This window comes from Cupressus sempervirens, chromosome 5, assembly GCF_028749045.1.
Source record: "Cupressus sempervirens isolate cs-2001-9-10 chromosome 5, ASM2874904v1, whole genome shotgun sequence".
Taxonomy (NCBI): Eukaryota; Viridiplantae; Streptophyta; class Pinopsida; order Cupressales; family Cupressaceae; genus Cupressus; species Cupressus sempervirens.
Genome location: NC_143122.1, coordinates 615,296,887 through 615,311,203, shown reverse-complemented (window position 1 = coordinate 615,311,203; position 14,317 = coordinate 615,296,887). Strand labels below are relative to the sequence as shown.

General features: G+C 36.3%; 2 protein-coding genes across 2 annotated transcripts; both read right to left on the bottom strand.

The window, feature by feature from the left end:
* Positions 1-5,567: 5,567 nt before the first annotated feature.
* On the bottom strand, positions 5,568-10,904 carry LOC149557391 (uncharacterized). Its single transcript, XM_089832046.1, has 3 exons — positions 10,806-10,904; positions 10,485-10,708; positions 5,568-10,374 (listed from the first exon to the last, which is right to left on the bottom strand). The coding sequence occupies exons 2-3, from the start codon at positions 10,706-10,708 to the stop codon at positions 10,152-10,154; spliced, it is 447 nt and encodes a 148-aa protein (XP_089688172.1). The 5' UTR covers positions 10,806-10,904; the 3' UTR covers positions 5,568-10,151.
* A 1-nt stretch (position 10,905) lies between these two features.
* LOC149557390 (uncharacterized) lies at positions 10,906-11,977 on the bottom strand. Its single transcript, XM_089832047.1, has 2 exons — positions 11,358-11,977; positions 10,906-11,201 (listed from the first exon to the last, which is right to left on the bottom strand). Exons 1-2 carry the CDS (start codon positions 11,440-11,442, stop codon positions 10,906-10,908), a joined length of 381 nt encoding a protein of 126 aa, XP_089688173.1. The 5' UTR covers positions 11,443-11,977.
* Positions 11,978-14,317: the final 2,340 nt, after the last annotated feature.

Sequence of the window (14,317 nt, the reverse complement as noted above, 5' to 3'; positions counted from 1 at the left end):
TATCTTTCTAATTGCTTGTTTAAGAACTGATGTGTGGTTTATAGTTATTTGAGATCTTTTACTTTTGTTGAGCTTAGGGTAGGTTATATGTATGTCATGTTTGAAAGTGGCTTGCAATGGAGGCCGATGCCCTAAAGATGCTGGTGGATAATCCATTGTAGTTTATTTTAATAAGTGATAACATTTCATTAAATGTGTTTAAAATGAATCAATAAGATATTGGTACCATAAAAAGTCACTAGGGGGTCCGGAGTATTAAAAGACTACTAGGGCAACCTTAGAGCTGACTTGTTAGTATGCCTTGTCTGTACGAAAGGATACTAATGTCAATAGAGACACTAGGGCATTTAGAGTTCGTAGTGGCTACCTAGGTAACCTTAGAGTTGGTTCATGTGATGATACTTGCCCACTTACATAGTAGATTTCTTACGTGTCTGTGTTGCCTTTGAGATTAGTTGATACTTGTGTCTTGGTACCCTTTGAGATAATTTTCTTTCAGGTGATTCCTTGAACCTAGATGTTAGTTTTGACTTGTGTTTTGTTATCCTGTTTGGGACTTGAGACTATCTCCTCAATGCAATGGGAGTCTACCATTTAGGTTCCATGAGATCGGGTGGTAGTGCTTTTTCTTATACCATTGAGATCCGATCATCGAATGACGTCACTGGATGTGTTTGTGCAAATGTTCCTTTCTACCTATTCTTGTATTTTTATGATGGATGGTTATACATATTGTATTATATTTTATTTCATAGATCTTAAGAGATGATGTAATCTATTTTATGATGTATATTCTTTCGGCCTTTCATACCCTCTGAGTTGTACAGTGGATGTTGTGCATTATGATTATTGTCAAGTGACATTCTGTAATTACATATTGTGTAAATGGATTTGTACTTGTAATTATTCTATGAGGTGGATTTTAGTTATGTGTTAGATTTAATGTTAATAAACTTAAATGTGATTCAATGTCATGGGAACCTTAAGAGATGCAATCTATTTGATGGTTGTATGTATGTGAGTTAATGCTTCCACTATTATATCCGTTGTTGTTTAATTATTATCTTTCAAAAAAAAAAAAGTTTGACAAATTTAATAACACTTTAAGATAATTTCGTTTGGGTTCCCTGGCAGCACATTACAATTTGTTTGGATCACTTAGTACTGTAGGTAATCATGTTTTTCTTAACAATGAGAAATTGAGGAGAGGAGATGACATTGGTATGAGCCTAAAGTAGCCCAGGACATGAATATTCACATCCCTATCTTCTCCACAAACTATGCCAATTCTACATTGTGCCTCAATTAAGTCATAGAGATGTTAAAATCCACTAGACTTATCACCCCCTTGTTTTACAATGTTGTGGATTTTGAGACTCACTATCGCAACAAGAGACATAGATCAAAAACAATGTTTGATTGGAAAGATGCCTTGTGATCTCGCTTAGGATGGTCTATGCAGACAACATCAGGAGCATCTAATATAGTTGAGATTTGGGGCATCGGAGGTGCAGGGAAGACTACATTTGCCAAAGTAGTTTGTAATGATATTTTGAGAAAATTTGAAGCATTTTCCTTTCTCTCTAATGTTCACACCATTGCCCATTATATGAACAGACTCTTCATATTGCAAAAATAGGTGTTAAGGGATCTCTTGAAAACCAAAATTAGCGTCAACAACATTGATCATGGAAAATCTTTAATGCGAGAACATTTACACTCCCTTGAATATTTCATAAATTCTCCCTTTCCAAATATTCCAAAACTAGGCAAAATTTGAGCATGTTTTGGGGGTCTTTAGGGAAATTCTCTTCCTCAAAATTCTTTGACTAAGCACACATTGTGTTGGAGCACATTTTATGTTCCTTGACAGAGTATATTTGGTGTATTGTTTTATTCACGATTCCTTTACCAATTGTCTAATGCTGCATAGTCCAAACATATTTGATGTTGCCAATGGTTAATGAGTTTGGTAATTTCTCTATTATATTTGCAGCCCTACTTTGATACCATGTTGAATTATCAGGATTGCTGTAAAGGTACTAACATTGGGCCAATGTAATTGATGTCTTCCAAATGCAGATTTGAAGACCCATAAATATGAGAGGAGACACATTTGTATAGTTAATCATCATTAGTTAATAAATAAATTATATAAATAACCACACACACACACACACACAATCTAATGATGATTTACACAGACACACACACATATATACATATACATATACATATAATGATGATTTACCATCAGCAATGTATCCCATGATCGAATCAATTTGATTGCCACTGCAAACTTAAAACTTAAGAGTTGTGACACATAGACTTTATGAGCATGTCACAGCTAAAATAAGAACTATGAATGGGATGTCACAGTACTTTGGCAACAATGCAGGTGTCAAGCAAGGATGCCCCTCTCCCCAACTTTGTTTGGGTTATACATTGACAAGCTAGAAGAATGTTTAGACAAGAACAATGGAGATGGGGTTCAACTAGCTAATTACGTGAAAAAGTTACTCCTAAATGCGGATGGCCTCATTTTTATTGCTAAAATTGCTTAGGGTTTGAAGGAACACTTGAATGTGCTTAATATTTTTTGTCAGTTGGTCGGGTTGCAAGTGAACACTAGCAAAACCAATGTGATGATTTTTTTTTTTTGAAAAGAAATAAGAAGCAACAAAATAATTTCTTTTTTGACGACATCCTATTGGAGACTATGGAGGAGTACAAGTATCTTGGAATCAACTTCTATAACAAACTCAGCTGAGAAACTTGTAGAGCAAAAAGAATTCAGGGAGGATGGAAAACATTATATTCTTTACAAAACAGATGTAGGGATGCAAAATTATGGGACTAAAAAATCAGAAAGATATTCTTCGGTTTGTTGGTTACCTCGATGATCCTTTATGGATGTGAGATTTCAAGTAGCAATATGTTAGATAAAAAATGGAGACAAATAAAAAAAATCCAACATTTAATCATCTGTAATCTCAAGATTATAACCACTATTCCTTACAAGATCTTATTGGCGAAAACATGCACTTTTCTATTAGAGGCTACTGTCATGGTTTGATTATTATGTTATTTAAAGAAAACTCAAAGAATGGAAAATTAACAATGGCCTAAATATATCATAGAAGAAAAACTTGACAAGAAAAAAAACACATGGATGAAACAAAATGGTAAATGGATGGAAAAGTGGAATATTAATAGGCAAGAATGTCGATATAACAATGAGGAAATAAAAAAGTATGGGCCCGTTTGGTTGCTGGAATAGGAATAGAAAAGTTGGAATATGTTTTCCATTTTCTGTTTCGTTCGTCACTTGGAATAGAGAATAGGAATACATATTCCCATTTTGCCTCTAAAATGAGCTTATACCCATTCCAAAAAATACTTGTTATTGGAATAGCCATTCCTATTCCCAATATTACATGACTATTCTCCATTCCTATGCCCGCGACCAAATGGGCCCTATGTGAGTGAAAAGTTCAGGAGTCTAATATGGTCAAAACAAAAAGGACACAAAAAAGATTATTATATCAATGAATTTAATCCAAAGAGGGAGCATGTGGAGCATATATAGGAGCAAATATCAATTGGAGAGCAAAAATGCTCATAGCTCAACTTAGAATGGGTTCCCATCACTTGAGATGTGAAACGGGTAGGTGGACACTGCCAAAGGAAGAATGGGAGGAAATAATATATTTATTTTCCAACATGGGAGTGGTGGAGACATAACGACATTTTATCATGAAATGTCCAACGTACATTGACATCCCTCCAGCTATATCGATATAATAACAATCAACAATTTAGATTCTATTTTTGAGGAAACAAAGCTAGACAAACCAACAAATTTAATGATCGACATTCATTGTAGAATAGTGGACCTAAAGAAGCAATTTCAAAAGACTAAAGGTCCTCCTGCCCTCTCCGATAGTGTGCTTTTCTAGGTGGTCACTTACCCTGGGGTCCCATGGGGGGGGGGGGCTTGGGCTCTATATGTAAGGAGTTGGAAGTCCCATGATAATATTTTGGAGTGGCTAAAGCTTAATTTGGAATCTTTTCCTATTAACTAGGAGCCCCTACTTTTTAGTTGAGTGGATGCAAAAAAGGGGCATTGGAAATAGCCTCTACTTTTTAGAGAAGAATTCTGCCACTTGGCAAGAACTTACATTTCATTTTCCCTCCAAATTGAAATCATCCTGCCAAAAATTCTAAAAACAACAATTTATATTTTTAATATTTCTTTCAATTTATGAACTAATTTTTAAAGCAGATTTATATGTAATGCCCATAAGACTGCTCCCTTTTAAATGTTCCTAAAAAAGCTCGGCGGCTCTGCTCTATTTTTAACTGCTCTATTTTTAAGAAGTGGGTGGCCATAGACCCCGGCCTCAAGCTGCTTTGGCCTTCTGGACGTCATTAAAATCTGTTTCGGCCATGCGATGTTAAATGTGACAAAGTGTGCGATTATTAAAATGCAGGTACTGTGCTCTTCCCGTGGAGGAGTTCTGAAACCTTGCAATTATTAAAAACCAAATGCGAAAGCATATTCCTCCTCCTCTATATATGCACCCGCCAACATAAATTAAATAGAATGCCTCGTAAAGCAAAGGGTTTGATGCACCACTAAAGCAGGCACCAAAGATAGCAGAGAGGAAAGAAGAGTCCGATTGAGACACAAATGGCGTTGTTCAATTTGAAGGTATGGATGAAGGGTCAGCCTCTTGTTCACAAGGTTGCCAGGGTAGCGCAGACCATCGTACTCCCGGGTGCCATGTTTGCCTCCTTGATCTACTGCCCTCCCGATCTTCCCAAGGAGAAGAAGTAGATTCGTCAATCTCTTTCATCTTTTCAATTTACCATATACTTTTGGGCATCCAGTCTTCTAAACAGTTGAATCTAAAGGATGCACTAATTACTCTAACTTTTGCTTTTAGTTTCTTATGCTGTCTTTTTGTCGTTGTAAATTTTTAATTGATATATCAGCGAGAACCCAAGTGATGGGTTGCCAAAAACGTTCGGAATAATTCAGTTTCGTTCATTTTAGATTCATTTTGAAAGTGGATTTTGCTGTTACTTTAGGCATGTTTTCAATTAAAGCTCTCTGCAAAGTAGGGCTTTCCTTGTTTCTGGTTGTCGTTAGCGTTTCTGATTGAGGCAGACAAACAAAAGAGTTTTCTTTTGCGAATTCCGCTATAAAACCGGATACGTATTCAACCTATCATGCCCAACTACATAATCAAGTTTCTCAACATAGATGTTACTTATGGCTCAAATAAAAGCTTTTCAATGAAAGCAACAAGACAATCATTTCATCCAAAAGCCTGAGCTGGTGGCCCCATGGTTGTGAATTTTGGTTATCTTGAAAACTATAATAAAATAAAATTATTAGTAAAAATGATATGGGAAAAAATTAGAGACAAATGACAGGATAAAAAACAAATTGTGGAGCCACCATTGGCTGCTTAATTTCAACCTCATCTTTTTTCCAATGCTTATTTTCATTTTTGAAGGAGTCTCACTCCACTAAAATAAGGGAAGATTCTGTTTTATCTTTTTCTCATCATTTAAAATAATATGCATGAGAACATTCTAGCTGTCTAAAATTAAAATGAAGCAGAAATTAGAATTAAGCAGCCGCATGGGGACATGTGGTGAGAAAATATTTGACTAGAAACACTTTGTTTAACAGTATGGCAAGGGTAAGTTCTCACAATCAAGGCAAGCGTGAAGAATCTCTTACCACAATAATTGTATGTGTAAGGGGTTTCCTGTATAAGTTTCCGCTTTCTTCAACTAAAAGAATTACAGTAGAAGTCTATTTTCTGAATAATGCATGAAGATGCATCCCTGGTTTTTTTTGGGTGTCCCTGTCCTTGTCGTGTTTCAAGGACACGATGCCTCAAAAACATCCTGATGCCCTTCCCAAGATGGCACGAGTCATCTGGATGCTCTGCACCTCCCTAAGGATGCCTAGGAGCCACTTGACATCCTCTGCGTTAAAAACTCCTTCTCTCCCACCAAAAATAGAAACTAGGGTAAAGGTAGGTACAAGAGTCTGAATAGTTTATTTTGACAAACAGAAAGGAGACACAATAGTTTAGGGCAACAAGACTGCATCCCTTTACATGTAATTAATGAATTGGATCTTCTTCAATCAATGATATATGGTTTTCAATAATATTCTTTACTGATATCTTAAGTACTCTGAAATGATTTAATATCCTATTTTTGACTAATAAGTGAACGCCTCATTAAGGAGATTCAGGGATTAGAGGGTGTGGCATAGCAATGTAATGAAGTTTGAAATTCATAAGTAGGGCAAACCATGTTTCAGGGTACAGTTACTAGTATTTCCATTCAGTGCTGATAGGATGACTTAATTGCCATTTCACATTTCCATTTTATGATCTAATCTACACTGAGAAATATTAAACCATGTGCTTCATTCAGAAAATTTAAAAGTAACCACTGTTTTCCCTGCATTTCCTTTCACTCATGTTTCTATTCTCAACAATCTCCTATTGAATATAATATACTTCTAGAATATTATTAAGTGAAGTGCATATTTTAATTAGAAAAAATCAAAACTCACATCCAAATTCAAGTCGGCAAACCTTTAGTTTTTTATATTTATAATTATTATAGTACATATAGCAAGACCCAAAATATTATATACATGATGGAAGACACAAAATGTTAAGCTTTTCCTTCATAGCTTGTGCATATCCTTAACATAAGTCATCATTTTGCTTGCCTCAAGCCCTAGATCCCTATCCAATTTGTTCTGGATATGGGTATGCAGCCCAGTATCTTGTGGGTGTGGGCAGAGAATGTATTTTGCAGACTGAAGTTATCTGGGTGTAATGATTAATGTACCCTGGGTAAATCCATGCTGTAAAACATGAAATCAGAATGAACCTGCAACAATCAGACAAGAGCTTTGATTTCTTTTATTGCCAGTCTACATTGTGATGATTGCGCTAGAAAACCAGAAATCCTTGTCATTTTATAATGCTTCCAAGCTTGTGACACTACTTTTTCTTGGCATGAAAGGATACCATTGCTTTGCTACTTTCTGAACCAGCTGAATGAGGCCAACAAACCAGATTTGAGACCATAGTCATCATCAATGAGAATATTTGCAAAACCCTAGTGTGCACCTATAATCAGCTCACCAGGCACCCTACTGTTCAAGGTTGCATTTGGAGGGCACTTGAAGCAAATAAATTGCAGTTGCACTGGGACGCGTTGCAGCTTAAATTCTGTCTCCTTTATAGGGGGATGTTCCCGAGATTTATGGATTGGGGGAAACCTTCCCCCAAAGCACCACCACCTTTGTTGGGGACGTTGCTCATGCCATTATATGCTGATTGCAACCTTTAACTTCATTAATAGGCATTTGGTCCTGTTCTGACCTTTTCACACATTGCCCTATTACAAATGGGGACCCCTTGAATTTTTGCCTGCTTGGTCATTTGCTTTTTGTCTTTGGTAGTTTTGACTCAATTCCTTGAAGTTCTTTGTTGTTCAATTGAGTGTTGTGTAATTTTTGGCAAGTATAGAAGTGAAATATCACCTGCCTTTAGTTCTTAAAAGGAAATTTTGTGAATAAGGTGAATTTGGCAAAGCATAAAAGTGAATTGGTCTTTTGGAGCAGCTTGCAATAAAATTATGAGTGTTTCGATGTACTTTTAGTAGTGTCTATTTTTAGTAAGGTTCATTATGTCCTTGGATAGCCCAATTTTGATTTTGGAACATACCACTGTTTTTACAAAGTTTATATTTAGTAAGTTTCACTATATCCCATATTGGTCTAATTTTGCGTTTAATGTTTAAACAAACTTACTATTTATAGTAAGTCTGTTTTTGGCAGGTCTATTCCTAGCAATTGATGAACATTGACAGAGGAGCGAGTAGAAAGGTATCTAGTTCTACATTTGGAAAGATGAACAAGTCAATCAAATGTTGAGATCCACTAAGTTTGAAGGCACCCTTGAAAAGCATCCAAAAGAGGAAAGGGCACAAAAAATGTTGAGATTTCACCAAATATGAGGAAGCCTTGGTCATACATACCCAAAGTGGAAAATAATGCAAAAATGATATAAGTCATGGAAAATTCCATGACAGTCCCAGAGTGCGACCAAAGTAGAAGTGGAAAACCAATCAAAATGGCTAAGTGTTGATCAAAGTAGCATGGAGGAGTGAGAAAATTACTATATGTTTGGGAATTCCGTGACTAACCTCCAATAGCCTCCTAGAGCACCAATCCCAAGGAGACAAGGAATTCTTCCAAAACTCAAAAGTCATTCAATTTGGAAAATTAGTGCCCATGAGCGCTAGTTCACTAGATCTAAGGAAATTTTCAAAATTCCAAAATCTTTGGCTACATCTCAACTGTGTTCTAGAGCATCAATTCTACCATGCCAAGGATTATCTTCAAAACTACAAAATCCTTGTCCATCTCTAAAGTACACCCAAGGGTGTGGATCCTTATATGCCAAGGAAAATGTTCTAAGGACAAAAATCCTTCTCCAATGCAAATGTGCACAATAGAGCTCTATTCTATGATACTTAAGAAATTTTCTCTTTAAGTCATAAAATCCTCCAAGTCTAGATAGCACTCACGGGGGCCAATTCAATAAGGGCAAGGAATTCGTTTTAAAATGATAAATTTGCTTCCATGTCTAGTTAATTCTCATGGGCATTTCACATGGTCAAGATTTTTGTAAAAGTTATTCAAAATCATTGGAGGCATTTCATTTGTGCCCAAAGTAGTTGCAAAGTATGGTGGAAAATTAGTGGAGTGTTTAAAAGTCTTCCTATGTGTCTCATGTTCACCCAAGAAAGCGGTTGAAATGAATGGTCAATAAATTTCATGATAGATGGAATTCTATCCTATATCTAAAGTGTGCCCAAGAAAAAAATTAAAAGGAATGAGTTGAAGTTGGTTAAGTATTGAAAAACTGAGGTTCATATTGCAAGGAATGTTGAAGTGTTAGCCCAAGAACAAAATGAAAAATGATGATTTAAAGCTGGTTAAGTATTGAAAAACCAAGGTTTATATTCCAAGGGATGTTCAAGTGTTTATCCCATAGTTGGAAAACTCGCCAAATGCAAAAACTCGCCAAGCCCCCCAAAAGTTTAATCGGGAAAAACTCGGCGATTTAAAAAAAAAACTCGGGAAAAACTCGGGAACCTAAAAAACCGCTGAAATTTAATTTAAAATACATTTATTTTGCAAAATTTAATGAGAAGATGCATCTAATAAGTTAATTAAAGACAATACAAAAGAAAGAAACGAAGTTTAGATATATATAAATGTATAATGCGTACAAAATTGCATTCTCATGCAGAATGCTCATGGTAGGAAGCAAAATAGTAAATTACTAAATAGTTTCAATCTATCAAACTAGAAGTAAATACTAAAAGTCTAAATACATCAATACAATTTGACAATGTCAATCACATCTTCCTCTTTCCACTTGCACTAGCAGGAAAGCGAGGGGGTCTAGTCCTAGAAGAAGTGCCCCGCACTGGGATAGGGCGTGAGCTGCGTGACTGTGAACTCTGTGGCTGTGCCCCCTCACTCGACGTCCCTACTGACTGGCTCGGTGTCCTAGAAGAGGATGCATCTCCTCCTAATGGTAATGCCTGATCCTTGCCTGAATCATCATCATCCTCATCCTCATCCTCAATGTCATCCATAGTGAACTGAAAATCAGCGTTAGCCTCCCCCTCCATGGCCTGCCTCTCCAAATCAGCGATCTCATCTGATGTAAACAATGGACTTGGCTCCTATGCTGTCCAATCAGAATAAGGATCTATCTCATCTAGATCAAGCGGACCAGGTAGTTCTAAGAGCTGTGCCTTTTTTATGCGCAACTTAAGATTATAGTGCACATAAACAAGGTCATTAAGCCGTTTTTGAGTCAATCTGTTTCTTTTCTTTGCATGGATGGACTCAAATAAGCTCCAATTGCGCTTACAATGGGATGAGCTACAAGGTTGGGATAGGACTCTGAGAGCAAATTTCCTTAAATTGGGGGTATTGCCACCCCAACTTTCCCACCAAGCATCTGCAAAACAAAATTAAAAAAGTTATAAAGCAATAAAAAATAAATCAGAAGCACAACTTATCAATTAGCAAAAATTTTAAAGTTTGACGCTTTACCTGGTGCTTGAGTAGACCTTGCTTTCTTTGCTAGCATAGAAGAGAACAAAGGACCCCTTGATTCCACATAGATTTGTTGTTCGGTCACAATAAGGTCTCTCTCCTCTTCACTTGATATCATTCTCTCAATGCATTTAGAGAGACCTTCCATGACCTCTCCATTAGGATCTGAGTAGGAATCATCAGCCCTAAAACAAATAGAAAATGATATCAAGTCTTACCACACAACCTTAAAAAGTAAAGTAAAATAAAGACTTATTAAAATCCCAACTTCAAGGACAATCAATTACCATAGTACCTGAATTTGGGATTGAGGAAGTAGCCTGCTGCATGAATAGGTTGGTGGAGCATATTGTTCCACCTCCTATCAATTATTTCCCAAATGGGGTCAAATTTGAGACTATCCCCGTGATAGTAACTTCTAATAGCCTCTTTCGCCCTATCCATGGCCTCATAAAGACCTCCCATTGGGGATTGCTGCCCATCACATGTGCGCAAGACTAGAACCAGGGGCAGAGACATCTACATTTGAAATTTGAAAAATACAAATTAGTTAATAACATAGTAAGTTATGAATTGATAATGAAACTTGAATACACTAAAAATATAATGAAGTTACCTCCACAATCTCCTTAGCCTTTGCAAAAAAGCTATCATCAAACACTATTCGTGCCACAGCCTCTCCTTCAGGCTTCTTTGCGTAAGGTGAAGCAACCCAATCAGCACACAAACATTTGTTTCAAAGCCAATATGTTGTCAAGAATACTTTGCAACGTCAAGAAGACCATTGCAAACCTTGTCATAGCAGGTCTCATCAAATTTTTGCCTTTAGTGGCTTTTCTCATCAAACTGAGAACCCATGGGTGATTATAGATATATTTCGTGACTCGCCTAGCATCTTCCACAATTGGACTCACCCAATCAAGTTTTCCTATGTCCTCCAAAAGAAGGTCAAGGACGTGTGCTGCACAAGGTGACCAAAAAAGTGTGGGATGCCTCTCTTGGAGGATTCTACCTAAAAGATTAGCAAAAAATCAATAATCAATAACAAACTTTCCATATTTAGTATTTACAAATTACATCAAATCTAAATTGAATAATACCATTATCCAGATTCCATAGCATTACATTCATGATTCATATTGATTCAAATATAAAAAATTAAATCTACCTGCTGCCACATATGCTGCTGCATTATCTGTGATTATTTGCACCACATTCTCTATTCCCACCTCCATGACAACATTCTCCAACATTAAAGCCAATGTGGCTGCATTTTTCACTTTGTTGGAGGCATCGACAGATTTCCAAAACACCACATCATCTTTGGAAGCAATCAAGAAGTTAATAATGGTTCTACTTCTTCCATCTGTCCACCCATCAGATAAAATGGTGCAGCCATACTTCTTCCACTCTTTCTTTTGGTCTTCTATCAACAATGTTGCCCTACCAACCGCTTTGTCAAGCAACCTACAAAATTTAGGTGTAATATTAAATAAAGTGTAAGTGTTAGTAAAAAAATTAGGAAATAAGTTATAACAATTAAGATTTAAAATATAACAATGAACTAAAGTGAATCACAATTATTTACAATTACTAAATAGTAAAATACTAACCTTCCACTCATATCCTTGCGATTAGGCGGTTTGTACCCTTTGCCTGATATTGTCATTGCATTCACCATATTGACCCAATAGGGACTATCAGCGGCATTCATTGAGATATTGTTGAAAAACCAAAAATCAGCTGCTGCAATATCAGTTTGCTCATGCACCTCCTTAAACCATGCAGTGCCCTCTAATGATGGCTGTGCTCCAGGTTTCCTGGGCACAAAATAACCACCTATCCCTGATGGGGATCCGGATGGTGATGATGAAGAAGTAGGAGATGTAGAAGAACTGGAACCGGTAAATGAGAAATTTTGTTTGCGGATCCGTGGGCCACGAAGAGATCCTGGTATGTTCTCAGGTGCTTCTTCTTCCTCTTGCATATTAAAAGGAGCTCCTTCTGATTCAGCTATGGCTGCCCTCATAGCTAATTTTGCCCTCTCCCTATTCAATTTTTTCTCTTCAGCAGCTGCAAGTAGGGCATGGATGAATCTTTTTTCTTCATCAGTTACCTTGAGACAAGGATTTGAGTCATGTTTCTTTATGCCTGCAAGGCGGTATTTGAGGTGTTTTATGCCTCCAGAAATAATTCTCTCACAGGGAATGCATATCACCTTCCCAATATCATTTGGATTTGGAGCTTCATATGCATACCGCCATATCTTATCTCTTGCATTTTTAGGCCGAGTGCCTATATATCCAGATGGGCATGGTGTTTGTGGCCACTCTTCTTGCGGGTTTGTCATTTTTTTAATGGTTGACCGCTGCCCTACACATAAATATATAGAAAAATGAATAAACAAAGTTAGAACTTAGAAGCTAGGGTTTCAAATGATTCAAAGTTTCAAACTTCAAACTTCAACCATATCCTTAGCAAACAACAAACTTCAACCATATCCTTAGAAGCTAGGGTTTCAAATCAAAATGATTCAAAATGATTTTAAATGATTTGAAAACATTTACAATAACAAAAACAAAAGAACATTTGTTATAAAACTATAAAAAGTTTTCAAACTATGATAAGATGAACATACCTGGAAGTTAACAATAACAAAAACAAAAGAACATTTGTTATAAAACTATAAAAAGTTTTCAAACTATGATAAGATGAACATACCTGGAAAGAAATTTGTCTTCTAAAATCGGTTAGAATCCTCTACAATCCACTCAAATCCGCCTTGAATCACTTGCAATCAGCCAAGAATGCCTCCAAACCTTCTTCTCTTCACTCTTCAAGGCTCTAAACAATCCAAATACAAGAAAAAATGAGAAAAAAACACATTCACTGCTGCTTTAATCCTTCACAGGCCGCGGGTGAAAATCTCACCAGAAAATCGCGAGTTTTTTTTTAAAAAGTCGCCGAGTTTTTCGCGATTACTCGCCGAGTTTTTAGCAGTCCGCCGAGTTTTTGAATCGGCGAGTTAAGTGGTGAAAAACTCGCGGAGCTAGGAAACTCGGCGAGTTTTAAAAGCTCGCCGAGTACTCGACGAGTTTTAAAAGCTCGCCGAGTACTCGACGAGTTTTCCAACTATGGTTTATCCTTGATTATGTTTGAAGTGCACCCAAACCAAAAATGGAGAAAAACATTGGAATTCAATATCCATAATGAAAATCCTTGTTCTCATCTAATTGGCACCCAAGATTTGAATTGCAAAATAAAGGGGAATTTTAAAAAATTGCCCAAAGTATAAAAAATTCACCCCTTATATTGAACAGGTGCCCATGAAGAAAGTGTTATGATGAAGATCTAATGCCCCAAACAAAATCTTTCAAAATATTGGAAATTGCATGATAGATGGAGTTCTATCCTATATCTAAAGTGTGCCCTAGAAAAAAATTAAAAGGGATGATTTGAAGTTGGTTAGTACTGGAAAACCAAGGTTCATATAGCAAGGAATGCTGAAGTGTTAGCCTAAGAATAAAATGAAATGGGATGATTTAAAGCTGGTTAAGTATTGACAAGCCAAGGTTTATATTGCAAGGAATGTTGAGGTGTTAATCCTTGATTATGCATCAAGTGTGCCCAAAACAAAAATGGAGAAAAACTCTAATATATTGGAATTCAATATTTATAATGAAAATCTTTGTTCCCATCTAATTGGTGCCCAAGATTTAAATTGCAAAACTAAGGGGAATTTAAAAAAATTGCTCAAGTATAAAAAATCCACTCCATTTATTTAATGGGCACCCATGAAGAAAGTGTAATGATGAAGATATAATGCCCAAAATGAAATCTTTCAAAATATTAAAAATTGCATGATAGACGGAGTCAAACGCAAGAGATTTTGAGCAACTTACAAGAAGGCTAGAAAACTTTTGTACTTGAATAGTAATTTGGAAGATAATGTTGGAGACCTTTATAATTCATTTGCTAAATTTTTCCATGGATGAGTTTTCTATGTGTGAGGAATTTCATTTCATTCTTACACATTAAATTGGAGAATTCAAAGCAAGGGCTCAAGCTTTTAGAGAAAGAAGAAGTTTGTAGTGAGTTTTTCTAACATTTCAAGAGGCTTTCTTCTTC

Bases quoted from the DNA above. Each gene is read 5' to 3' on its own strand.
- LOC149557391 (XM_089832046.1), bottom strand. From the start codon at position 10,708: ATGTCTCTGCCCCTGGTTCTAGTCTTGCGCACATGTGATGGGCAGCAA. The intron at 10,375-10,484 runs GTACTATGGTAA...TATTTGTTTTAG, and splicing joins TTCCTCAATCCCAAATTCAG to GGCTGATGATTCCTACTCAG.
- LOC149557390 (XM_089832047.1), bottom strand. From the start codon at position 11,442: ATGTTGGAGAATGTTGTCATGGAGGTGGGAATAGAGAATGTGGTGCAA. The intron at 11,202-11,357 runs GTAGATTTAATT...CTAATCTTTTAG, and splicing joins AGCAGCATATGTGGCAGCAG to GTAGAATCCTCCAAGAGAGG.